Source organism: Phyllopteryx taeniolatus, chromosome 3, assembly GCF_024500385.1.
Source record: "Phyllopteryx taeniolatus isolate TA_2022b chromosome 3, UOR_Ptae_1.2, whole genome shotgun sequence".
NCBI lineage: Eukaryota > Metazoa > Chordata > Actinopteri > Syngnathiformes > Syngnathidae > Phyllopteryx > Phyllopteryx taeniolatus.
In genome coordinates this window covers 29,194,229-29,221,389 of record NC_084504.1, presented here as the reverse complement: position 1 = coordinate 29,221,389, position 27,161 = coordinate 29,194,229, and the positions used below count along the sequence as shown (strand labels likewise).

The window sequence follows — 27,161 nt, the reverse complement described above, 5'->3', positions numbered from 1 at the left end:
CGGAACGTTCGGAAACTCAGAACATTGTTGGCGTGTGCCGTTCGGTTATTTAAAGGGCCACACTCTGAGAGTCCCGCCTCTCTGACAGAAGCGAAAGCGTCAGATTGAATTTCCGAACGTACCTTAGATGAACGGGAACGTCAAGATGGCGTAGTACGAGTATCTGGTAGGCGAAAAGAAAAACGTTAACGCTGATTCCATTTGTAAACCTTGCATTTAAAAAAAAAAGGGTTTAACTCTCTTCAGTTCCTACGATTTAGTTTCCGAAACCACCAGAAAAGAAGGCTGCAATTTCACGCAGCATGGATGGGAACGTTCTGTTGTCAGCCTGACTGTTAGCAATATATGATTAGCAAGCCGTCTCTTAGCTGTCTGTTTTATCATACTGGCTCGGATTGTCTTGGTGCTTAGTCGTAAAGGATATAAATTGTCCGACGGTATTAGCATGGCCATGATCGGTAAACGATCCCCGAATATCACCCAAGTGCACCAAACTACCCAATATTTAACACCTGGGTGCGCCAACATTAAATTTCACATTCAAACTACAGCGTTCTGTATCTGTTTACATGTAATTTTGTGATACATACCTCAATGATGCACCCACTTGAATCTTGCAACAGACACGTTTTACTACTGTGCGTGTGTTCTGGTAACCAACCTGTGACCTCTGAAAAACTAACGTGCTATATATGTTTTATTTGGAGCTGAGAGTGCATTATATACTTTTGAGTGGGGGAAAAATTGAAACAATTGGTTTTCTACTCTTTTGTGGTGTTTATTAAATTATGCGGATTTGTTCAAAATGAGATAGGTCAGGTGTGGCTCTGATGTAATTGAGCTTCATTTATATTACGTTGTAAAGTGTCAAGCATTCCTGAACCTTACTCACCACAAGTGTTTGTAAACATCAGCTTCTCCTTGGAGTGTAGCTCTTACCGCTCTTGAATTCAAACACTGCATATCACAATCAAGGTACTGTTCCTGCAACTTTTTTGACGAAGTGTACATGAACAATATTTCAACATGAACCAAGTTAATGTCAAATTTGGAACAATACACTGCCATAAATAGGACTCCATGATTATGGTCAAAATAATAATCACGATTATTTTGATCAATATTGTCAATATTGTCACTATTATTCTTCATGTTAGGGAAAAATCTTTTTATTTTTTTATATTTTTATTGCACTACTTTTCAACAAACTATGTAACAGTTTGCACTGCAAAATGAATCTTTAAATCAGAATAAATTATAGATAATAATACAAAATAAATGTACCCCAAAAAATTCTACTTTACCAAGGGCTAACTGAGTCAATATGCTATTACTTGCAGTCATGAATTGCAGCTTAATGGAAGCAAATACAGTTTATGCATAGAAGGCAATAACATTAGTTTGCAAGTACTGATTTTTCATTTAAAAATCCCTGTCAATATAGTGAATGGTCAAGGATGGGTACGTCTCCGTTGTTCTGCTTGACCATCGGTCATTCGTGCACGTTCACAAACTGCAAAGAACGCGACAGTTGTGATTTCGCTCTCTATTTACTTCTTTGCATTTTTGACTGCGGTCAGGCCAGCCGAAAAGTTGGAGTCAAGGCACCCGCTACAATGATTTTTAATACTACAGTATGTCTTAAGGCCTTTTCGCACCGTAGTCGGCGATGCGATTGACACCCCATCTTTTCCATTCATTGTGTGTGTGCTGAGGGGTTGACAGCGCGTTTTGCCATCTTGCGGAGAGGGGTGGCTCTGTGGAGCCATTTCGAGGAGAGAGAAGTTCTGTTTCGAGGGCGATATCGCAGACATGTCAGAATGGTCCTCAAATGGGAGAGGGGTTGGCAGAGTAATTTCTGTGTACTTTTTTTTTTTTTTTTTTGGTGGACGTACTATAGGGAAACGAACAAGCCTAAACTCTCAGAGGTCCTGATGAGCCATTACTATGGGGTGCACCTATTTCCTTTTTTATTCTGCAACTCGTCTCCTCGTCCTCCTTAAAATGCGCAATGCCAAGACTTTCTTTTGCAAAAAAGACCGAAGTTGCTGAGGTGCGGTGTACTTCTCCATCGGGAAAACTTTCCTGTTACTTCCTGGTAGCAGTCTCCATGAGCACTTTCAAATTTGGGAATGCTGCACCAGGGCTGTGTGGTCGCTGTTGCTGTGACACGTGGTCCTTTCACAGTGAGTAAGTGCGTTGTGAAAAAGCCTTTACAGTGAAATGCCGCCTTTCTGCGAAGGTGCTGTGAGGGCCAAATTCAAAATAAAAGCTTCATATATGACTACATTGGACATCAATGGCATTTTCGGCTTTTATTTTGAAGGTGGTCCCGGAGTGCGGTGCCGGGGCTTAATGAAGCCTTAACCATGTGTTTGCCTCCTGGTGGCTGGCTGACGAGGTTGTGGGCACTGCCGCCCGCATAATAGCACTTTTCACATGCAGCACGACGATCAAGCTCATTCAATCTTGGCAGCCAAAATCGAATTCAATTAATTGTGCAGCCCTAGTCATAAGGTAATATTTGGAAACAGTAATTAAAATAAAACATCATTTTCTTATCTTAGTCACAGTGTTGTAGATGCGTAAACACCTTAAACCTGCTTACATTTTAAATCCTGTCACAATTTCCACAGACGTTTGTGACGGTAAAACAGTATGCTTGGCAGTTACTTGATGTAACATGTAAACATCATATTGCTTGGTTTAAGATAAGCTTAATTGTGCCATCTGCAGGGGTCACTGCTGTACAGACTTCAACTGTTGACTGGTGAAGCAACCTTTCATAAAGAACCAGCATGAATCTCCAGCACCCTGGGCCCCAAATTCCTCCTGTTCACCCTGATGTTCAGATGAAGTCTCTGCCTTTCTATGATGTTCTGGATATCCTCATCAAGCCCTCCAGCTTAGGTCTGTCTCTCTTTGTATTTATGGGACGTCAACTATTCTTTTTAGGATAATCATTGATTTAGGGTTTGTTGATGGTTGACGGTTGACGATTGGTTAGCACATCTGCCTCACAGTTCTGAGGACCGGGGTTCAAATCCCAGCCCCGCCTGTGTGGAGTTTGCATGTTCTCCCCTGTGGCTGTGTGGGTTTTCTCCGGGCACTCCGGTTTCCTCCCAAAAACATGCATAGGGGGTTGTTTGAAGACTCTAAATTGCCCTTAGTTGTGAATGTGTGCGCGAATGGTTGTTTGTTTATATGTGCCCTGCGATTGGCTGGCGACCAGTTCAGGGTTCGCCCAAAGATAGCTGGGACAGGCTCCAGCACGCCCGTGACTCTTGTGAGGATAAAGCGGTACAGAAAATGGATGGATGGATGTTTTTCCATTACTGTGCTTAATTTGTGTTATGTGACACTATCCATCCATCCATCCATCCATCAATTTTCTACCGCTTATCCGAGGTCGGGTCGCGGGGGCAGTAGCTTTAGCAGGGATGTCCAGACTTCCCTCTCCCCAGCCACTTCATCCAGCTCTTCCGGGGGGATCCCGACGCGTTCCCAGGCCAGCCGAAGGACGTCGTCTCTCCAGCGTGTCCTGGGTCGTCCCCGGGGTCTCCTCCCAGTGGGACGTGCCCGGAACACCTCACCAGGGAGGCGTCCGGGAGGCATCCGAATCAGATACCCCAGCCATCTCATCTGGCTCCTCTCCATGTGAAGGAGCAGCGGCTCTACTCTGAGATCCTCCCGGATGACCGAGCTTCTCACCCTATCTCTAAGGGAGAGCCCGGACACCCTGCGGAGGAAACTCATTTCGGCCGCTTGTATCCTGGATCTTTTTCTTTCGGTCACGACCCACAGCTCGTGACCATAGGTGAGGAAAGGAACGTAGATCGACCGGTAAATCGAGAGCTTCGACTTTCGGCTTAGCTCCTTCTTTACCACAATGGAATGATACAAAGTCCGCATCACTGCAGAGGCTGCACCGATCCGCCTGTCGATCTCCCGTTCCATTCTTCCCTCACTCGTGAACAAGACCCCAAGATACTTGAACTCCTCCACTTGGGGCAGGATCTCATCCCCGACCCGGAGAGGGCAAGCCACCCTTTTCCAACAGGACCATGGTCTCAGATTTGCTTTATATATATATGTTTAAAAAATACCTTGCAATTGCAACAACATTAATGTAAAATAAATAAAAACCAATGCTAGTAGAGGGAGGAGTGGGCTGGTAAATGGTAATTTTAACTTTTAAAGACAAATTTTAAAATCTGTCAAATACACACTATATTGCCAAGAGTGTTGGATCACCTGCCTTGACTCACATATGAATTTAAATGACATCCGATTCCTGATGTTACTTCAGATCATAATAATGTGAGTCAAGGCAGGTGAGCGAATACGTTTGGCAATCTCATGTATTTGTAGCCAAACAATGAAGCTTAGTAAGCACCATTTGATTGAATGTCTTTTTAGCGGGTCCAGCTAGCATGCCTGAGGTGGAACTGCTGGAAGATGAGGCAGTGACAGACTAACTAGCATGTCTACTGGTTAGGCAGTCGAAAATGGTCCATTTCTCCACTGGAATGTGATGCACTTTCGCAAACAAGACTTGGAAAAACAGGACATTGCTCTTTCTGAAGTATTGCTCTTTCTCAGGTCAGCTTCAATCCCCCCCCACCCCCCACAATCACGTATCGGTACCTTAAAAAATGCTTTCAAATTAAAAACAACAATTCAACCAAATTGGTTTTATTTCGGCTTCACTGAGCAGATTTTCGTCACCTTTGGAGTTTGCAATGTATTCAGTTGCATTTTTGTAAAACATTTTGCAGAAAATTACAGTTTTGTTATTGTAAAATATTGAACAAAACATTGGTCACAGTTTGCTTTTCTAATGTACTTTATCCCAGGTGAGATAATGTGGATCTTTGTCACAATTGATAGAAATGTGTGTAATATTGAGTGCATGACTAAGTTATGGCCAAAATAGTCTAAAAAGAGCTCGTACATATAACACAGTGGAATCCCAAAATACATTTTTATTTCATGTGTCATTTGTTTTCAGGAGCAAGTACTGCACAAAGATACCATCAAGAAAAGTATTTTATCTTTGCTTTGACGCCGCAGCAAGTTCGAGAAGTGTGCATATCCAGGTGAACATTTTACCTTTTGTGGAGAATTCTCATCAAAAACTAAATTTCCCTGGAATGTAAAAAGTCAAAGACTCAATTGTGTTTGTTCACAGGGATTTTCTTCCAGGTGGCAGAAGGGATTATATGGTTCAAATTCAATTAAGGTGAGGCTGTTTGGATTCTCAGTCTTGGACATATTTGTTTTTTTTATATAAAAAAGCACACAGAAATGACATGAACCTTAATGACCTTCAATTATTTATGCTGTTGGCTTCACACTAGAGTCTGACCAATATGGGACTTCAGGTGCGGATGCTGGCATCAATATTGGGGGCTAAAAAAAAAAACATATCCGATATACCAGCCGATTTCTGACATATTGTCCTATAACCGATATATAGTGGGTACGGAAAGTTTTCAGACCCCCTCAAATTTTTCACTCTTTGTTATATTGCAGCCATTTGTTAAAATCATTTAAGTTAATTTTTTCCTCATTAATGTACACACAAAACCCCATACAGAAAAAAATATGTAATTGCTGATTTATTAAAAAAGAAAAACTGAAATATCACACAGCCATAAGCATTCAGACCCTTTGCTGTGACACTCATATATTTAACTCGGGTGCTGTCCATTTCTTCCTTAAGATGGTTCTACACCTTCATTGGAGTCCAGCTGTGTTTGATTATACTGATTGGACTTGATTAGGAAAGCCACACCCCTGTCTATATAAGACCTTACAGCTCACAGTGGGGGAGAAGAGCCTTGGCGAGAGAGGTAAAGAAGAACCCAAAGATCACTGTAGCTCCAGAGATGCAGTTGGAAGATGGGAGAAAGTTCTAGAAAGTCAACCATCACTGCAGCCCTCCGGGCAGTCAGGGCTTTATGGCAGAGGAGCTTGACGGAAGCCTCTCCTCAGTGCAAGACACATGAAAGCCTGCATGGAGTTTGCAAAAAAAAAAAAAAAAAAAAAACACCTGAAGGACTCCAAGATGGGGAGAAATAAGATTCTCTGGTCTGATGAGACCAAGATAGAAATTGTTGGCCTTAATTCTAAGTGGCATGTGTGTAGAAAACCAGCCACTGCTCATCACCTGTCCAACACAGTCCCAACAGTGAAGCGTGGTGGTGGCAGCATCATGGTGTGGGTGTGTTTTTCAGCTGCAGGGTTGCAATCGAAGAAAAGATGAATGCGGCCAAGTATAGGGATATTCTGGACGAAAACCTCCAGAGTGCTCAGAACCTCAGACTGGGCCGTAGGTTCACCTTCAAAAAAGACAATGACCCAAAGCACACAGCTAAAATACCGAAGGAGTGGCTTCAGAACAACTCTGTGACTGTTTTTGAATGGCCCAGACAGAGCCCTGACTAAAACCCAATTGAGCATCTCTGGAAAGACCTTAAAATGGCTGTCCACCAACGTTCACCATCAAACCTAACAGAACTGGAGAGGATCTGCAAGGAGGAATGGCAGATGATCCCCAAATCCAGGTGTGAAACACCTATTGCATCATTCCCAAAAGAGACTCATGGCTGTGTTAGGTCAAAAGGGTGCTTCTCCTAAAAACTGAGCAAAGGGTCTGAATACTTATGGCTGTGTGATATTTCATCTTTTCTTTTTTAATAAATCTGCAAACATTTAAAAAAAAAAAAAAAAAGTTTAGTCAATATGGGGTGCCTGTGTGTACAACCCCAATTGCGAGGAAATTTGGATCTTGTGTTAAACATAAATAAAAACAGAATACAATGATTTGCAAATCATGTTCAACCTATATTTAATTGAATACACTACAAAGACAAGATATTTAATATTCAAACAGATAAACTTGATTGTTTTTACCAAATAATCATTAACTTAAAATTTTATGGCTGCAACACGTTCCAAAAAAGCTGGAACAGGTGGTAAAAAAGACAGTTAAGGAATGCTTATCAAACACCTGTTTGGAACATCCCACAGGTGAACAGGCTAATTGGGAACAGGTGGGGCCGAAAACCAACATTGAATGCCCGTGACCTTCGATCCCTCAGGTGGCACTGCATCAAAAACCGACATCAATATGTAAAGGATATCGCCACATGGGCTCAGGAACACTTCAGACAACCAATGTCAGTAAACACAGTTCGGCGCTACATTCGTAAGTGCAACTTGAAACTCTACTATGCAAAGCAAAAGCCATTTATCAACAACACCCAGAAATGCCGCCGGCTTCTTTGGGCCCGACCTCATCTAAGATGGACTGATGCAAAGTGGAAAAGTGGTCTGTGGTCCAACGAGTCCAAATTTCAAATTGTTTTTGGAAATTGTGGAGGTCGTGTCCTCTGGGCCAAAGAGGAAAAGAACCATCTGGACTGTTGTGGACGCAAAGTACAAAAAACAGCATCTGTGATGGTATGGGCCTGTGTTAGTGCCAATGGCATGGGTAACTTACACATCTGTAAAGGCACCATTAATGCTGAAAGGTACATATATGTTTTGGAGAAACATATGCTGCCATCCAAGCAACATCTTTTTCATGGACGCCCCTGCTTATTTCAACAAGACAATACCAAACCACATTCTGCATGTTACAATAGCGTGGCTTCGAAGTAAAAGAGTGTGGGTACTAGACTGGCCTGCTTGCAGTCCAGACCTGCCTCCCATTGAAAATGTGTGGCGCATTATGAAGCGTGAAATACGACAACGGAGACCCCGGACTGTTGAACAGCTGAAGCTGTACATCAAGCAAGAATGGGAAAGAATTCCACCTACAAAACTTCAACAATTAGTGTCCGCAATTCCCAAACATTCATTGAATGTAGTTAAAAGAAAAGGTGATGTAACAGAGTGGTAAACATGACCCTGTCCCAGCTTTTTTGGAACGTGTTGCAGCCATAAAATTCCAAGTTAATGATTATTTGCTAAAAACAATAAAGTATCAGTTTGAACATTAAATATCTTGTCTTTGTAGTGTATTCAATTAAATATAGGTTGAACATGATTAGCAAATCATTGTATTCTGTTTTTATTTATGTTTAAAGACAACGTCCCAACTTCATTGGAATTGGGGTTGTACATTAATGAGGAAAAAAATTAACTTAAATGATTTTAACAAATGCAATAAACTGCAATAAAACAAAGAGTGCAAATTTTAAGGTGGTCTGAAAACCTTCCGTACCCACTGTATTGGCCAACGTATGAAATAAGAACATTGATGTACACAGGATATATACTGTACGTGAACACAAATTTATCTTTCTTATAATACCCAAAATATTATTTAAGGCAAAGAAGTAGAAAACTAAATTAAAGAAAAGACCTTTAATTAGTAACACTGACAAGTGTCAACATTAGTATTGTAAACTGTAAGCTCTATAATAGGCTTCTGTTACATAATTGTGGTAATGTAAATGTTACATGTGTGTATATACAGTATCTATTTTTTTTTATCTCACAAAAATAATTTACACAAGTTTAAAACACTAGAATTGTCTCATATTAGATAACGGTGGGCATGGGGTCCATGGGGACGAGTTACACAAATCTTTTTCACACAGATGCAACTTAACACAACGTTAACATGTTGTAACACACTCTCAAACGTATAGGGAAAAATGCTCTCCTTTTGACGTGCCTTCACTGTAGCGTATATTGGTGTTAAACAGAAACGTAACTAACGTGTACAGGGGTCGGAGGATAACGTTTGCGTTCTCCTTCGTTCCCTGTGGTCCGTTTCAAGTGAAACGGGAGAATGTTGCAAATAAAGATGTTAGCATGAAAATGGGGCACCACGTTGTGGATTAGTTTACAGCAGGACACAACTATGAAAAACCTCATGGATCAACCTTTTTCTGAAAGTGTTGCCACAGTTATGTAAATTAATTCTCGATTGCAGAGGTCAATATCTTTGACTCAAACACACACAGTACACAATAGGATGCTTAACATGGAGAAAATGTAATGTTAAACTACAGGGAAATATGGGGGCAAATGCGAAGGGAATTTAGTACATAACAGACAAGAAAACAACACAGCAGAATATCGAGTGAATGGCTGAACTTGTGAGATGAGCATGAATGAATGAATTGATACATGTTGAGAGAGAATAAAGTTGGGACTCTTAAGGTCGTTAAACTAACCCCAAGCTACTATGCACCAATCTGTACTTATTCTGGAAGTTGCTGCAATGTTTAATCACTATTTATGGATCACGTGGTGACCAGTCTGGAGACACTCTTTCTCGGGGGTCCCAGGAGGGAATCAGGCAGTTTGAACCACGAAAAAGATGGATAAAATGAAGAAAAATGGAAAAGGAGTACAAAAATGAAAATTGATGGTCACGCTTATGCGGGAAGTTGCGCTTGTAACCTTTTATGCCGTTTGAACTGCTTACGCTTGGTTGAGAACATGTGAGTGGACCAGAGGTTTCTTTGGTAGCTTGGAGAGAAAAAGAAAGCTTGGAAAGCGAGTCGCACTGCAGGCTTCGCATCAGACCGAGCCTTTCTCGTGGTCCGGGCGACCACGTGGCGACCACAAAGAAAAAAGCGGGAGGAGGAATAGGATGGCTGTAGTCTCGAGCTTGGAGAAGTTGAGGAAGCAAGAGGAGCAACAGCGAGCAGACAAGGAAACGTCTACCCTTTTTATACCTCTGAGTCGTGGGAGAAAGAGATCACGCCCCCCAAATCGGATTTCCTTTCTCAGTTCGCTGGTCACGCCCTAATCACGGGTGAATTCCGCACATTTTCAAAAACAATTCCTAACTTTGAAACGGTCTCACGTAGAGATTAAGTATTCAAAACTAGCTTGTTTCAATCTCAGTCCTGTCGTATCAAATAATCCATCCATCCATCCATTTTGTACGGCTTATCCGGGTCGGGTCGCGGTGGCAGTAGCTTTAGCAGGGACGCCGAGACTTTCCTCTCCCCATCCACTTCATCCAGCTCTTCCGGTGGGATCCCAGGCCAGCCGAAGGACGTAGTCTCTCCAGCATGTCCTGGGTCATCCCCGGGGTGTCCGGAACACCTCACCGGGGAGGCGTCCGGGAGGCATCCGAATCAGATGCCCCAGCAACCTCATCTGGCTCCTCTCGATGCGGAGGAGCAGCGACTCTACTCTGAGATGCTCCCGGATGACCGAGCTTCTCACCCTATCTCTAAGGGAGAGCCCGGACCGGAGGAAACTCATTTCGGCTGCTTGTATCCGGGATCTTGTTCTTTCGGTTACGACCCACAGCTCGTGACCATAGGTGAGCGTAGGAACGTAGATTGACCGGTAAATTGAGAGCTTCGCCTTTCGGCTTTCGGCTTCGCTTTAACACAACGGGCCGATACAAAGTCCGCATCACTGCAGACGCTGCACGGATCTCCCGTTCCATTCTTCCCTCACTTGTGAACAAGACCCCAAGATACTTGAACTCCTCCACCCGGGGCAGGACTTACGACCACAGCTCCGGTCGGCCGCCTCAGCAATGGAGGCGCGGAACATGGTCCACTCAGACTCGATGTCCCATGCCTCCCCCGGAACATGAGCAAAGTTCTGTCGGAGGTGGGAGTCCTTCCGGGGGGGGTGATAAGTATACCCACAGCTGCTCGGCGCCTCTCACCGTGGACAACTCCAGAGTGGAAGAGAGTCCAACCCCCCTCGAGAGGACTGGTACCAGAGCCCAAGCTGTGTGTGGAGGCGAGTCCGACTATATCTAGTCGGAACTTCTCGACCTCACATAACAGCTCGGGCTCCTTCCCTGCCAGAGAGGTGACATTCCACGTTCCGAGAGCCAACTTCTGTAGCCGGGGATTGGATCGCCAAGGTCCCCGCCTTTGGCCACCGCCCAGCTCACACTGCACCCGACCCCTATGCCCCCTCCCACAGGTGGTGAGCCCATGGGAAGAGGGACCCACGTTACCCTTTCGGGCTGTGCCCGGCCGGGCCCCATGGGTGCAGGCCCGGCCACTAGGCGCTCGCCTTCGAGCCCCGCCACCAGGCCTGGCTCCAGTGGGGGGCCCCGGTGACCCGCGTCCGGGCAATGGAAAACCAAGTCCATCGTTTGTCATCATCGTAAGGGGTCTTTGAGATGTGCTTTGTCTAGTCCCTCACCTAGGACCTGTTTGTCATGGGTGACCCTGCCAGGGGCATAAAGCCCCAGACAACTTCGCTCCTAGGATCATTGAGACACACAAACCCCTCCACCACGATAAAGTGACGGCTCAAGGAGGCGGTATCAAATATTATTTATTATATTTATTGTAGGCGGCATGGTGGACGACTGGTTAGCACATCTACCTCACAGTTCTGAGGACCCGGGTTCAAATCCGGCCTCGCCTGTGTGGAGTTAGCATGTTCTCCCCGTGCCTGCGTGGGTTTTCTCCCGGTACTCCGGTTTCCTCCTACATCCCAAAAACAAGCATTGTAGGTTAATTAAAGATGCCAAATCGCCGTAAGTGTGATTGTGAGTGCGAATGGTTGTTTGTTTATATGTGCCCTGTGATTGACTGGTGACCGGTTCAGGGTGTACCTTGCCTCTCGCTCGAAGATAGCTGGGATAGGGTCCAGCACGTCCGTGACCCTAGTGAGGATAAGCGTTACGGAAAATGAATGAATATTTTTTCGGCTTTGCACAATCAGTATTTTTGGGGCCGATCACCGATCAGAGACTTTAAATAAAACAATAAACGATCACAAGATGGAGCATTTATTTAAATTGCTATTTAAATGACTTGTTCATTTACTTAATTGCTCAAAAAATATATATTTACAAATAAAATGTCTTTGTTCATCTATTTATACCAGTGAGACATAGTGACGGACAGAATAAATAAATGCTCTTCTATTAGATGGCAGGAAGTACATACAGTAATTAATGTATGTACTGTAATGTAATGTAATGTATTTGTGACATTTTTGTTTGTTGGTGTGCCGTGAGATTTTTCAATTGTAAAATATGTGCCTTGGCTCCATAAAGGTTGGAAATCACTGCTCTAGTCAGGTCATGTATTAATGCAGCCCTATGGGGGGCACAAGCCAGTGCAAACTGTAGGCCGGTCCCAAGCCCGGATAAATGCAGAGGGTTGCGTCAGGAAGGGCATCCGGCTTAAAACGTTGCCAAACAAATATGAGCGTTCATCCAAATAATTCCATACCGGATCGGTCGTGGCCCGGGTTAACAACATCCGCACCGGCGCCGTCAACCTGCAGGTTGCCGTTGGAAATTCAGCTACTGTGGGTCGAACTCGAACTAAGAAGAAGAGGTGGAAAGCGGGTGAACAGGAAAGCACAGAGCCTAGAACTGAATGTGGGGACTTTGAATATTGGGACTATGACAGGAAAATCTTGGTAGTTGGTTGACATGATGATTAGGAGAAAGGTTGATATATTGTGTGTCCAGGAGAGCAGGTGGAAAGGCAGTAAGGCTAGAGGTTTAGGGGCAGGGTTTAAATGATTTTACCATGGTGTAGATGGGAAGAGAATAGGAGTCGGGTTATTTTCAAAGAAGAGTTGGCTAAGAATGTCTTGGAGATGAAAAGAGTATCAGATCGAGGGATGCGGCTGAAACTTGAAATTATTTATAAAAATTATGTATAATGTGATTAGTGGCTATGCCCCACAGGTAGGATGTGACTTAGAGGTGAAAGACAAATTCTGGAAGGAGCCAGACAAAGTAGTTCTGAGCATCCCAGAAAGAGAGAGAGTAGTGATTGGTGCAGATTGTAATGGACATGTTGGTGAAGGAAATAGGGGTGATGAAGAAGTGATGGGTAAGTATGGCATCCAGAAAAGAAACTTGGAGGGACAGATGGTGGTAGACTTTGCAACAAGGATGCAAATGGCTGTAGTAAACACTTTTTTGCCAGATGAGGCAGGAACATAGGGTGACCTACAAGAGCGGAGGTACAAGCACACAGGTGCATTACATCTTGTGCAGACGATGTAATCTGAAGGAGGTTACCAACTGTAAGGTAGTGGTAGGGGAGAGTGTGGCTAGACAGCATAGGATGGTGGTGTGTAAGATGACTCTGGTGGTGGGGAGGAAGATTAGGAAGACAAAGGCAGAGCAAAGAACCATGTGGTGGAAACTGAGACAGGACGAATATTGTGCAGCTTTTCGGGAAGAGTTGAGACAGGCTCTCGGTGGACAGGAGGAGCTTCCAGAAGACTGGACCACTGCAGCCAAGGTGATCAGAGAGGCAGGCACGACAGTACTTGGTGTATCTTCTGGCAGGAAAGGAGAGGAGACTTGGTGGTGGAACCTCACAGTACAGGAAATCCTACAAGGAAAAAGGTTGGCTAAGAAGAAGTGGGACACTGAGAGGACCGAGGAAAGGCGAAAGGAATACATTGAGATGCGACACAGGGCAAAGGTAGAGGTGGCAAAGGCCAAACAAGAGGGATATGATGACATGTATGGCGGGTTGGACACTGAAGAAGGAGAAAAGGATCTATACAGGCTGACCAGACAGAGGGATAGAGATGGGAAGGATGTGCAGGAGGTTAGGGTGATTCAGGATAGAGATGGAAATATGTTGACTGGTGCCAGCAGTGTGCTAGCTAGATGGAAAGAATACTTCGAGGAGATGATGATTGAGGAAAAACAGAGAGAAGGGAGAGTAGAACAGGCAAGTGTGGTGGACCAGGAAGTGGCAATGATTAGTAAGGGGGAAGTTAGAAAGGCATTAAAGAGGATGAAAAATGGAAAGGTAGTTGGTCCTGATGACATTCCTGTGGAGGTATGGAAGCTTATCGGAGAGGTGGCCGTGGAGTTTTTGACCAGCTTGTTCAATAGAAGATGCCTGAGCAATGGAGGAAAAATGTGCTGGTGCCCATTTTTAAGAACAAGGGGGATGTGCAGAGCTGTGGGAACTATAGAGGAATAAAGTTGATGAGCTACTCAATGAAATTATGGGAAAGAGTAGTGGAGGCTAGACTCAGGACAGAAGTGAGTATTTGCGAGCAACAGTATGGCTTCATGCGAGCAACAGTATGGCTTCATGCCTAGAAAGATGGGTGGTGGGGGAAGAGTGAGGCTATAGGAAGAAGAGATAGCAAGGGTGGAGGACTTTAAATACTTGGGGTCAACCGTCCAGAGCAATGGTGAGTGTGGTCAGGAAGTGAAGAAACGGGTCCAAGCAGGTTGGAACGGGTGGAGGAACGTGTCAGGTGTGTTATGTGACAGAAGAGCCTCTGCTAGGATGAAGGGCAAAGTTTATAAAACAGTGGTGAGGCCAGCCATGATGTACGGATTGGAGACAGTGGCACTGAAGAGACAACAGGAAGCAGAGCTGGAGGTGGCGGAAATGAAGATGTTGAGGTTCGGTCTCGGAGTGCCCAGGTTGGATAAAATTAGAAATGAGCTCATCAAAGGGACAACCGAGGTTCGATGTTTTGGAGACAGTTAGAGAGAGCAGACTTCGATGGTTTGGACACATCCAGAGGTAGAAGGATGATGAGGATGGAGCTGCCAGGCAAGAGAGCTAGAGGAAGACCAAAGAGAAGGTTGATAGATGAAACGAGAGAAGACATGAGGACAGTTGGTGTTCGAGACGAAGATGCAGGAGATAGGCTTACATGGAAAAGGATGACGCGATGTGGCGACCCCTAAAGGGACAAGCCAAAAGAAAAAGAAGTCAGGTCATGTATTCTAATCAGTCAGGTTAAACCAACATTACAACATGACAGAAATAATGGGTGCTAATTTACTGCAATTAAATTACTTTATTGTAATTACTTCACACACAACGGAACTTTAGAGCATGATTCGACAGAACGCCGGTACAACCGTTAGTGCTAGCATTAGCTTGCTAGGCTACATAACTTTTTGTTGCCTGGTTGCGAGCTGTATCGTATTAAACGTACGTGAACATACCTCCTATAATCCTGGAATTAAAGTCCTCCCCCGAGCACCGGTGGCCACCAACACAGCACACGTTTTTTTCCCATTTAGTTCTTATAATACACATGACGCGATCGGTTGTTGTTGTCGTGGCTGTGGTAACGAGTGTATCCGGTGCGTTTGAGGTCACAAGATGAAGCCCAGTGATCGTAAAAAACGGGATGCGGTGGTATCGGAATACAAGATTTTTTTGCAGTAGTGTGACATAGTGCAATCGTGAAAGACTGGATTTGCCTTGTCGTCTGATCCAGGCATGACGTGTTGTCTGTCCCACACCGCCGATGTTTTTTTTTTTTTTTTTTTTTTTTTTTTTTTAATAAATAGCTTCGTTGTTGGTCAGATATTTACAGTACTACGTCAAAAGACATGCGACAAGGCTAAAAATAAACTAGCTTTTGGATTCAAATATACCTTACACGATGGCGACGCGGAGTAAATGTCTCTTGCGGAGCCGATCAATGACGTCATTGATTGGATCGGCGAATCATGACATTAGAGCTGGTCAGCTGATCAGCATAAAATGCTAATTATCGGCCGATACCAATCAGGCCGATAAGATCATTGTAAAGTCTAATACTTTTTTATATATTATTTCATATTCTTGGCTTAAAACACAGTTGTACAGTCCTCATGAGCAGACTTATCGTCAAACTTGCAGAATCAACACAATGACACAGAAATCGAAGTGGATGTTCAGTGCTCATGCAGGTTTGTACCCATTGGTACAGATGTGGGATTTCCTTAATGTTGTAGGCGTGGGCGGCTTTGGCTCACGACTTCCAGTGACCCAAGGGTTGCCGGTTCGATTCCCGGCTGCGACTGTCTGCATGTCAAATTGACCTTGGGCAAGGGACTGAACACTAATTACCTTTTTTTGTCTGCACTGCATACTGGAATGGGGGTCGAACGTCGGCTGGATGCCTTAGCTGTAAGTTTTTAAAGAATGCATACGTTCACTAGAGAATACTTTTTATTGATGACGTGTTTTGCAAGGGTAAAAAAACATTACTTTTTTTCGTCGCAATCCTGAAAGACGTTCGAGTCACGGGTGTTCAATTCCTGCAAGCTGGACGAAATGGAAAATTCAAATCAGTACTGGCAACAGATGTTACACTTTAATGTGAAGTAGTGGGACGAAATAGTTTTTTATGCAACAGGGATTGAAGGAGCGTGTTTGCTCGCTAAATGTAGCTAATGCTAGCTGCAAATGAATTACCTTCGTCTTCGTCGGAGGAAGCTCTGGATGAAGCTCTGCTGCGTTAAGGCGATCCAGAGGGAGTTCGCTCATCTGACGATTCCGGATTCCATTTACTCAAATCCTGGTCGGCAGATGATCAGCTGGCAAGCGGCCGAGGATCTCAGCATCTGGCCTGGCATTTTGGGCGATAGCTTTGCAACGAAGCGATCGGCTCAGAGCGTCGATCTAAGGCGTCATTCCTGTCGGTCGCAGGAATATTTTTCTTGCATTGGCGCAATACATTTCTAGTACCGGAAGCTTTTTTTGCTTGATTTTTTTTTTTTTTTTTTTTTTTTTTTTCATTTTGTCTTCTCTCTTTTCCGCCATTGTTTGCCTTTTCTCGTTGTCTCTTGCACCCCGCCTCCTCTTTCTTCCTCTTCTTCTTCCTCTGAGGGAGGGACGTTCACCTCGAGGCATTGTTGCCCTATATAGTGTGCCGTTCCTCATTGCAGTTATCCAGAGGCGTGACGATCACACACAAACTGCACTAGACCCTCCCCCACCCATCCCTGTTAAAAAATGCCATTGACGACTTTAGACCGCATTGGCAGGGAATAGATGGATTCTGAATGATGTCTTTGGACGGCATTGGCAGGGAATGAGTTAATTGTCCTTGTGAGTCAAGACAGACATCATGCCGGTCTGTCCACACCAAGGAATAATGGGGATAGTGTAGAATGGAATTAGCGAAGCAGAATAGGGCAGTCTTTTGTGTTCTTTGAGAGTTTCTATCCGTTACAACAGCGTGTTTCCGTGAGGACGTTGTTGTCATGAGGCACTAAAGTCTAGTATTATGTGGACACAGCTAACCATGGAGTTAAAGAAATTGAGTTTTTCTCATCTTTGAGCTAAGTGAGTGTGAGAAGTGTGCTGCCAGTCTGTGTGTGGAGCGAAAGGGGCCAGACACTCAGACAGAGTGCAGGCAGCACAGACATAAAGGAGCAGCGCGACAGAATCTCTGTGCAACAAAAAAGTTAATACATCACTTACATATTGACTGTCTAGTTTTCGGTGCTTCACTATAGTCGGCCTGATTAATCGACTCCACACCGTACTTTGTCATAATATGTGATCTGATCTTCAGCTACAGTAAATCACAATAGACTTTCGTAATCTAATTCCACACAACCAATTATATTTTTCTCTGCTTGTAATGAATACAATGTAAACATCACAGTGCAGTGTGGAAACAACAATGTGAACTGTAGCGTATATGGGTTAAATAAAAACCTAAATAATTTAGGAGAAAAGAATAAGCCGGAAGCGACGCCTCTGTTACTTCTGGTTTAGCGTAATTTTAAGTTTCAGCTTTATAAATCAAGCTTTTTGGCCTCGTAAAAGGAGCACCACATCACTTTTTATATATACATTTAGGAGAAAGCGACGACAAACCTTTTATCAGGCTCGTAATTTGAAGGTTGCAACATAAATTATATAAGAGTTCTTGATAACCCATAGGGCTTTTGTCAAACCCAAACACGCACAAATGATACAGGTAGTGAATTTTTATGGAAAATTTAATGAGTTCTAACATGGGAACAATGCAGGAAAGAAAACACAGGGTGTTAGGGTGGAATTAGCATGTATTGGCAATGCATATAGCTGGGGGTTTCTGTCCTCGTTAATTGAAACCCAAACATGCACTAATCTGTACTTTTAGTAGACAACAAGCTGGATTTACATTGCATGGAACATCATTTAGGCAGGCGGGTCGATCTCCGAATGTTTGGCCGGTCCGGTCCGCACGGGGAACAGGTGGATTTGGCAGAAAAGCAGGAAGGAAAAAAAAAAAAAGAGCAGGAAAAAAAAAAGTTCCCAGGCAGGGCAGGCGGAGGCCGTATGTCGCTGTTCGCAAGACGTCCAGAGCAGACGTGTGCTGCCCGCTTCCTTCCCAACGGAGACCATTTTCCAGGTTTGCATTGTCATACGCACATTCTCTTTAATCCCTGTAATGAATGTTTCAGTGGTATGTGGTTGTTGAGAACACTGTAATATTTGCAATGTGGTATTTGTGTTGTGGGGGGTGAAACGTCACATCCGGCTCGGTTGACAAACAGATTTGTCATCAGACTTTCAAATTTGCAGAAATACAGTCACTAGTGACGCTAATGTGATGGTAACACTGGTGGCGTTCATGCAACGTTCTTAATATATTATATAACATTCAAGTCCAGTAAAGATTGTAATTAGTTCATCTGGAGTTGCAGTAGATTTCCACTACCTGTGGGTGTCGCTAGTGCTCCATCCATTGTCCCAGACAGAAGGAACAAATGTCACTGTTGCTTAATGAAGAGCCACTACGGCGGGTTCCTCACCTTCTTGGTCATCAAGCCAGTGTCCCAAAAAAAGAGAAGTCTTTGATGGTGAGACTGTTCAGGCCGGCTGGGGGTGAAAGTTAATTAAGTTATCGTCCGAGTGAGAAATCAGATGTCCGTGTCTCAGCATTGATGAGCTACTTGGGACTGGATGCAGCGGAACAGCATGAGACTGGGGGTGCTGGGTGTCATCTTTACTGGCGTGTTCGTTAAATGAACCTTTGAATTTAATTCCTGGTTGACGTTTGGAAGCAGTCACAATTAACCAAATGTTTACTAGGGATGGCCCAATGCGATCTTTGAGGTCGTAAATCGGTCCAATGTCTAGTGTAAAACGAGTATCTGATCGGATCGGAATGAATCTAAAACCTCAGATTTTACCTCTCTTAAACAAGCAGTCCATTCCATGATCTGCTCAAGCACTTTTATGCATCAGTGCCTGGATGGCATCCAGATCTCACCCGGTCACAACAGGTTGCTAAGGTGCTAACAAGGAAGGACAAGCAAAGAGTTAGTGAAAGTTGCTTGCTTAAAGTTATTGATTGACACTCCAGTTTTAAGTTCACTGTAAAACTAAACTCACCTTACAAAAGAATTAAACCATCCATCCATCCATTTTCTGAGCCGCTTCTCCTCACTAGGGTCGCTGGCGTGCTGAAGCCTATCCCAGCTATCTTCAGGCGAGAGGCGGGGTACACCCTGAACTGGTCGCCAGCCAATCGCAGGGCACATATAAACGAACAACCGTTCACACCTAAGGGCAATTTAGAGTCTTCAATCAACCTACCACGCACGTTTTTGGGATGTCGGAGGAAACCAGAGTTCCCGGAGAAAACCCAAAAAAATCTTTGTGTACCAGGCCTTAGTCTACAACACAGAATTATGCGCTACAGCATTATCACAATTGTCCAGAATGAATTACCCATTCTGCTATCCTGCTCCTTATATCAGATTCTGTTAAATCTGCTGCCATCTTCGTGCGTCATGTTGCTTGCCGCCACTCGTGTACGTGCCATGTTGCTTGACAAAACAGCTCAGGTAGTCTGTGTATGAACAGAAAATACATGATATTAAGATGATCTATGATCAATGATCTACATCTACATGTTTATGTTATGCAACACCTGTCCTGTCCTTTTTTTCGTTCATGACAGATCCACAGTGGAAAATTGACAATCATTGGACTGGTGTTTCGAGGACGTTCCAGGTTAAACTATGCCCACCATTACCTCCTTCTGTTTCTTCTTCTTTTCCTTTCGGCTTGTCCCGTTAGGGGTCGCCACAGCGCGTCATCCTTTTCCATGTAAGCCTATCTCCTGCATCCTCCTCTCTAACAACAACTGCCCTTGTGTCTTCCCTCACGACATCCATCAACCTTCTCTTTGGTCTTCCTCTAGCTCTCTTGCCTGGCAGCTCCATCCTCATCATCCTTCTACCAATATACTCACTATTTCTCCTCTGGACGTGTCCAAACCATCTAAGTCTGCTCTCTCTAACTTTGTCTCCAAAACATCTAACCTTGGTCGTCCCTCTGATGAGCTCATTTCTAATTTTATCCAACCTGGTCACTCCTACAGAGAACCTCAACATCTTCATTTCCGCCACCTCCATCTCTGCTTCCTGTTGTCTCTTCAGTGCCAGTCTCTAATCCATATATCATGGCTGGTCTCACCACTGTCTTATAAACTTTGCCCTTCATCCTAGCAGAGACTCTTCTGTCACATAACACACCTGACACCTTCCACCACCCGTTCCAACCTGCTTGGACTTGTTTCTTTACTTCCTGACCACATTCAACCATTGCTCTGGATTGTTGACCCCAAGTATTTAAAGTCCTTCACCCTCGCTATCTCTTCTCCCTGTAGCCTCATTCTTCCCCCACCACCCTTCTCATTCATGCACATATATTCTGTTTTACTTCGGCTAATCTTCATTCCTCTCCTGTCCAGTGTATGCCTCCACCTTTCTAACTGTTCCTTCACCTTTTCCCTGCTTTCACTGCAGATCACAATGTCATCTGCGAACATCATGGTCCGCGGGGATTCCAGTCTAACCTCATCTGTCTGCCTATCCATCACCACTGCCAACAGGAAGGGGCTTAGGGCTGTTCCCTGATGCAGTCCCATCCCCACCTTAATCTCCTCTGTCACACCTACAGCACACCTCACCGCTGTTCTGATGCTCTCTTACATGTCCTGTACTATTCTAACATAGTTCTCTGCCACTCCAGACGTCCGCATGCAGTACCACAGTGGACAAATAATCCACTGTGCTATTACTATTTCTAGGCATGAAACCATACTGTCTGTCCTGAGTCTAGCCTCCACTACTCTTTCCCAAAACTTCATTGTGTTATTCAACATTGTTCCTCTATAGTTCACACAGCACTGCACATCACCGTTGTTCTTAAAAATGGGCACCAGCACACCTTTCCTCCATTCCACAGGTATCTTCTCACCCGCTAGAATTCTGTTGAACAAGTTGGTCAAAAACTCCACAGCCACCTCTCCTAGATGCTTCCATACCTCCACAGGAATGTCATCAGGACCAACTGCCTTTCCATTTTTCATCCTCTTTAATGCCTTTCTAACTTCCCCCTTACTGATCAATGCCACTTCCTGGTCCACCATACTTGCCTCTTCTACTCTTCTTTTTCTCAGATTTTCCCCATTCATCAACTCCTCAAAATATTCTTTCCATCTATCTAGCACGCTGGCACCAGTCAACACATTTCTATCTCTATCCTTAATAACCCTAACCTTCTGCACATACTTCCCATCTCTAACCCTCTGTCTGGCCAGCCTGTATAGATCCTTTTCTCCTTCTTTATTGTCCAACCTGCCATACATGTCATCATATGCCTCTTGTTTGGCCTTTGCCACCGCTACCTTTGCCCTACGTCGCATGTCAATGTATTCCTTTCACCTCTCCTCGGTCCTCAGTGTCCCACTTCTTCTTAGCTAACCTCTTTCCTTGTATGATATCCTGTACTTTGAGGTTCCACCACCAAGTCTCCTTCTCTCCTTTCTGCCAGAAGATACTCCAAGTACTGTCCTGCCTGTCTCTCTGATCACCTTGGCGGTTGTGGTCCAGTCTTCTGGAAGCTCCTCTTGTCCACCGAGAGCCTGTCTCACCTCTTCCCGAAAAGCCGCACAACACTCTTCCTTTCTCAGCTTATACCACATGGTTCTCTTCTCTGCTTTTGTCTTCTTAATCTTCCTCCCCACCACCAGTCATTTTACACAGCACCATCCTATGCTGTCTAGTCACACTCCCCCCTACCACTACCTTACAGTCGGTAACCTCCTTCAGATTACATCGTCTGCACAAGATGTAATCCACCTGCGTGCTTCTACCTCCGCTCTTGGAAGTCACCCTATGTTCCTGCATCTTCTGGAAAATAGTGTTTACTACAGCCATTTTCATCCTTTTTACAAAGCCATCTGTCCCTCCAAGTTCCTTTCCTAGATGCCGTGTTTACCCATTACTTCTTCATTAATTTTTCTTTCACCTCTAGGTGACATCCTATCTGTGAACCATAGCCACTAATTATTTTATCCAAAACACCCTCAATTTCATGTTTCAGCCTCATCACTCGATCTGATACTCTTTTCACCTCCAAGACATTCTGAGTTTACGCTTCCTTTAAAATAAACCTGACTCCATTTCTCTTCCCATCTACAGCATAGTAAAATAATTTAAACCTTGCCCCTAAACCTCTAGCCTTACTGCCTTTCCACCTGGTCTCCTGGACACACAATATATCAACCTTTCTCCTAATCATCATTTCAACCAACTCCCGAGATTTCCTGTCAATATTCCTAACATTCAGACTCCCCACATTCAATTCTACGCTCTGTGCTTTCCTCTTCTCTTTCTGCATAAGAACCCACTTTCCACCTCTCCTTCGTCTTCGACCCACAATAGCTGAATTTCCACCGGCGCCGGGGGCGGACGTTGTTAACCCGGGACAGACCGATCCGGTATGGAATTCTTTGGATAAACGCTCATTTGTTTGGCAAAGTTCTAAGCCCGGAAGCCTTTCCTGACGCAAACCTCTGCATTTATCCGGGCTTGGGACCGGCCTACAGTTTGCACTGGCTGGACTGCATTACTCGCAAGTTCACTTACACATGCGTTAAAAGAAATAAGATAAGGAAGGATTAATAAAAGCAATAAAAACAAGTCACACACTCACTGCAGTGCCCACACAGTTGGCATCCAAAGGGTCCGTGAAAAGAGCATGCCCAATTTGAAACAAAGTTTGGATGCCCATGGGGCTTGGCAAAAAAATGTATATTTTAGTTTTCATACATGATTACTAAAAAAAATGGCTCTGTAGCGCCCTCTACAAATCCCCCAAAAGTTGCTCCCCGCACGACATGTTACCTCCAGCTACCAACAATTGGTAGGCACGTGGAGCACCCTGAGACGTACAAAAAATTAAGGGGAAGCCATATTCTAAAATCCACAGGAAGTAAGCTATGATATATTTTTATTTTTTTACTATAATTTTGGACTGTTTTAGACCATTTTTTCACATTTCATACCTGCAAATAAGTCGCCTTTCCACGAAATTCGCCGTTTTGAACTCAAAATAGGTCAGTTTCGCGAATCGTATAGATCCGATGAGTTTTTCCTGGGGGGGTCGCGGTCGCAGCCGCCGCTGACGTCATAGGCTGTTTCGTACTCCTTGAACGCTGGCAGCTAGATCCATTCCACACCTCCACCATCCGCACACAGATGTAATTGTGAAAATGACTCCGTGGCGGACTAATACATGCGAGCGGATTGGCCTGAGGTTCCGCCTGTGCGCTCGGGACCTGATTTCGATAAGTCACAGGAGTTGATGAAACCAGAAAAAACACTTCCGCTCCTGTTGTTAAGAAGTAACGGTACTTTTACTCCGTTATAATGATCTAAAAGTCGCTTGCTATTTTTATTTATCAATTATTGCCTATTTATCAACTATTTCATGCGCGAGACTTCGACTTCCGCATTGGGCGCTGTTTGCGCCAATCGTTTAAGTGTAGTTCACCAATCAAACAACCTCACACGTCGTCTTCCATTGGGCTTCCCGTGCATAGGTATTAACACTAGATAACCCAACCCCCGCTGATTGTCGTGCCTACGTGGCGGCCATGTTGGGAACGTCGCCGTTACCATGAGGGCAACGGCGCGCTACTTGTGTTTACATTTAGACGAACAAAAACAACAGCTTTCATGTATTGTGGTCTTTATGTGGTCTTTTCTGCCCAAACGTGATAATTTCATCTCACCTATAACTTGAGAGAACACCGTGCAGTAAATTTGAAGATGTTTTTTTTTTTCATTTTTGGAGTTTTGACTGTGCATACAGATGCGCGCACACACACGCAACAACATCAGAATTTGCATATTCACATTTTATTTTGTAATTGGTTTTATTGATGTTCATGCTGTGGTTAAAAAAAAATCTGAAGTAATTATTTACTCAGTACTTGAGTAATTATTTCACTGTGTACTTTTTTTGGAGGTATACTTTTTGAGTCGTCACATTATTGTCAAGTAACAGTACTCTTACTTGAGTACAATATTTGGCTACTTTACCCACCTCTGGAGTGGACATCCTCTATTGCTACTCTTACGTTTAAGCAACATTTTTTGTCATCAGATCAGCCTGTCGTATTTGTTGTACTGGTCTTTTGTATTTTCGCGTTGAGGTGCTCCGGGTCGTCACCCTGGTTGCGGTTCCAGAGGAACCGCGAAGCACACGTAACATCGGCGACAAGAGTTGATCCACTAGTACATCTTGTCTTAATTAGGAAACGCGCCTGCAATTATCTAATTAGTTTACTGAGGATAATGTTAAATGTATTAAGCGACGGAGCGATGTTAGGGATTATGTCACAACACAGAATGAACTCACTTCAAATTCAGAAATGGCCAATAAAAATAAAATTTTTTTAAAAATTTCCTGGAGGATGCATTTGGGATTAGCCTTTGAAGTTGGTAATAGTGAAGAATGAAGTGAAGACGTCAATGGTGTTTTTTTTAACAGTGATGGGTGGGGGAGGGTCTTGTGCAGTTTATGTGTGATCGTCAAGCCTCTGGATAACTGCAGTGAGGAATGGCATCCTATAGAGGGCAACAATACCTTGAGGTGAAGGTCCCTCCCTCAGAGGAAGCAGAGGAAAAAGAACGAGGAGGCGGGGTGCAAGAGACCGAAAAGGCAAACATATTGGCTAAAAAGAGAGGAGACAAAATAAAAAAATCTAACAAAAAGGGTTTCAGTACTTGAAATTTCTTGCGCCAAGGCAAGAAAAATATTCCTGCCACCGACAGGAATGACGTCTTAGATCAGGCGGGAGAATAAAGGATGACGCTCTGAGCCTGAATGACGCTCCGAGCCGATCGCATCCTCGGCCGCTTGCCAGCTGATCGTCTGCCGACCAGGATTTGAGTAAATGGGATCCGGAATCGTCAGATGAGTCAACTCCCTCTGGATCGCCAGCCGAGCTTCAGCCCTCCGGATGATATGTAGACGAAGGTAACTCGTTTGCAGCTCGCATTAGCTTCATTTAGCTCGCAAACACGCTCCTTCAATCCTTGTTACATAAAAACATAATTTCGTCCCACTAGTTGCCTGTTGCCAGTACTGATTTAAATTTTCTATTTCGTCCATCTTGCAGGAATTCAACACCCTCGAGTCGAAGGTCTTTTACAATTGTGACGAAGAAAAGTAATGCTTTTTTTTACCCTTGCAAAACACGTCAATCAATAAGAAGTATTCTCTAATAATGTATTTTTTAAACTTACAGGTTATGCATCCAGCAACCATTCGACCCCCATTCCAGTACGCAGTGCAGACAAAAAAGGTAATTGAAAGCTTTTTTTTTCTTCCACATCCCACGACAGCAATTTCCACAATGTATTTTTTAGTAATACTGATGTTTCTAAACTGCACAGGTTGTGGTTCGAGCAGAAGTTAGGGACTGGTTCCAAGGACAATGACAACCACACAAGAGCCCATTCACCGCCACCAAAGAATAAAATCCAGATGTGGATAAAACTTTGCTAGATTTTATGCGCAAGGTAATAAAAAGGATAATTTGGAGGAAGTGTGGGAGCCCCATTTTGTTCATGCATTTTTGTTTAATGTAAATTCTGTACAGTTATACTTGTAAATACATCATTTTTCTGTCAAAAGTACTTTGTCAGTGTTTTTTTATGTTCAGATGTTTGAGATTTTCCCGAAAGAAAAAAATATTGGTGTCAAAGTCATTGTTCTGCTTGATCTGTCTGCTTTCACAAAAAGGCTGTTTTCTCAGTTTTTTTCCTCCAGAAACAGATTTGGCTGGAAGTAGCCTATATTTGACTGCTGATTACTAAAGAACGGTGTAAGCTAATGACAAACTTCTTTTTCTGATGAAAGAAGAGAGTCTGATCTTTCTTTTGGTGGTTTTAGTGTTTACATAGTCATAGTACACAATATTCTGTGGGGCTTGAAAAAAGGAGTGAAATTGCTCGAAAATGCCTGGCAGTCTAGGGGTTCCCTGCTCAGGAAACAGCTGGCAATGAATGAGTTAAAAGTTGGTAAAATCTTTATATTTGCGCCGTACTATATGACAGGGCATCAAATTTTGATGCCAGCCCCGGGCTGTACGTTTCATCTACGTCTACCAAAATTGGGAGGCATATATAACAGGCCAAGAACTACAAAAAAGTCTCATGTAGCCGAACCCTAAACACCAACAGGAAGTCCGCCATATTTAATTTACTTTCAAATTCGGTCCTATTTTTCGCCTTTGACAGCTGTCGTATTTTTCCTCCTCCGGCAGGTCTTATCCGATCAACTTCAAACTTTGGGTGTCTGATCTAAACATATTGAAAATTAAGTTATTAAAAGCTTTTCTTTTTGTGTAACGCTGTTGCCGTGGAAACATGCTGTTCGCCAAGAAACCAACACTGTAAACATACATGCTAACTCATGAAACTTTGTACACACATTATGCCTGGCAAACATTTTAATATTTTGCATATTTTTTGTGCAATTTTTAAGAAATGGGTCGGTAGCGCCCCGGACAAATTTTCACAAAAGCAGCCCCAGCTCTATGTTTCACTTAGGCCTACCAAAACCTACAACAAGGAATCTTGGAGTCATACCCTTAACCCAACAGGAAGGCCGCCGGTTTTTATTTACTTTCACATTTTATGGCGTTTTTCGCCTTTTGCAAAAGTCGTATTTTAATGAACTCCTCCGATACATTTCTCTGATTGACTTCAAACTTTGGGTGTGTCATCTAAAGATGTTGAAGATGAAAAGTTATTAAAAGCTTTTTAATTTGTCTAATGCTGTTTGACAGATTTTGATGTTTCATCGTGACAAAAAGAATTTTTCTACTTCACAACAAATGCCCATATCTTTTCAAAATGTCACACACTTGAGTTCCGGTTCGAAGACATCTGCAAAAATTATTCTTTTGTAATCATAGTGCCTCCTACTGGCAAACTTTGTTAGTTATTCCTGCATGTACACTGCCTTGGGAAAGTATTCATCCCGCTTCAACTACTCATATTTTGTGACCTTATAATCACCGACTTGAACTTATTTTGTTGACATTTTATGTGACACACCAACACAAAGTAGCACATAATTGTGAAGTGGAATGAAAAGTATATACAGTTTTCT

At 43.6% G+C, this 27,161-nt stretch overlaps 1 protein-coding gene and 1 long non-coding RNA gene across 3 annotated transcripts in view; one reads left to right on the top strand and one right to left on the bottom strand.

The window, feature by feature from the left end:
- Positions 1-27,161, top strand: part of pias2 (protein inhibitor of activated STAT, 2) — a 90,448-nt gene that overhangs the window by 599 nt on the left and 62,688 nt on the right. Inside the window, exons 1-4 of one of the 2 annotated variants that reach the window (XM_061768341.1) lie at positions 33-166; positions 2,737-2,910; positions 5,012-5,099; positions 5,192-5,242. In XM_061768341.1, the coding sequence (XP_061624325.1) occupies positions 2,799-2,910; positions 5,012-5,099; positions 5,192-5,242 (251 nt within the window). In that variant the 5' untranslated portion in view covers positions 33-166; positions 2,737-2,798. Of the gene's footprint in view, positions 1-32; positions 167-2,736; positions 2,911-5,011; positions 5,100-5,191; positions 5,243-27,161 lie in introns of those variants that run through there. The other variant, XM_061768342.1, reaches the window with a different exon arrangement.
- Positions 15,641-16,292, bottom strand: LOC133475472 (uncharacterized). Its single transcript, XR_009787859.1, has 3 exons — positions 16,155-16,292; positions 15,948-16,004; positions 15,641-15,864 (listed from the first exon to the last, which is right to left on the bottom strand). It is a non-coding gene; the product is annotated as an uncharacterized LOC133475472 (long non-coding RNA).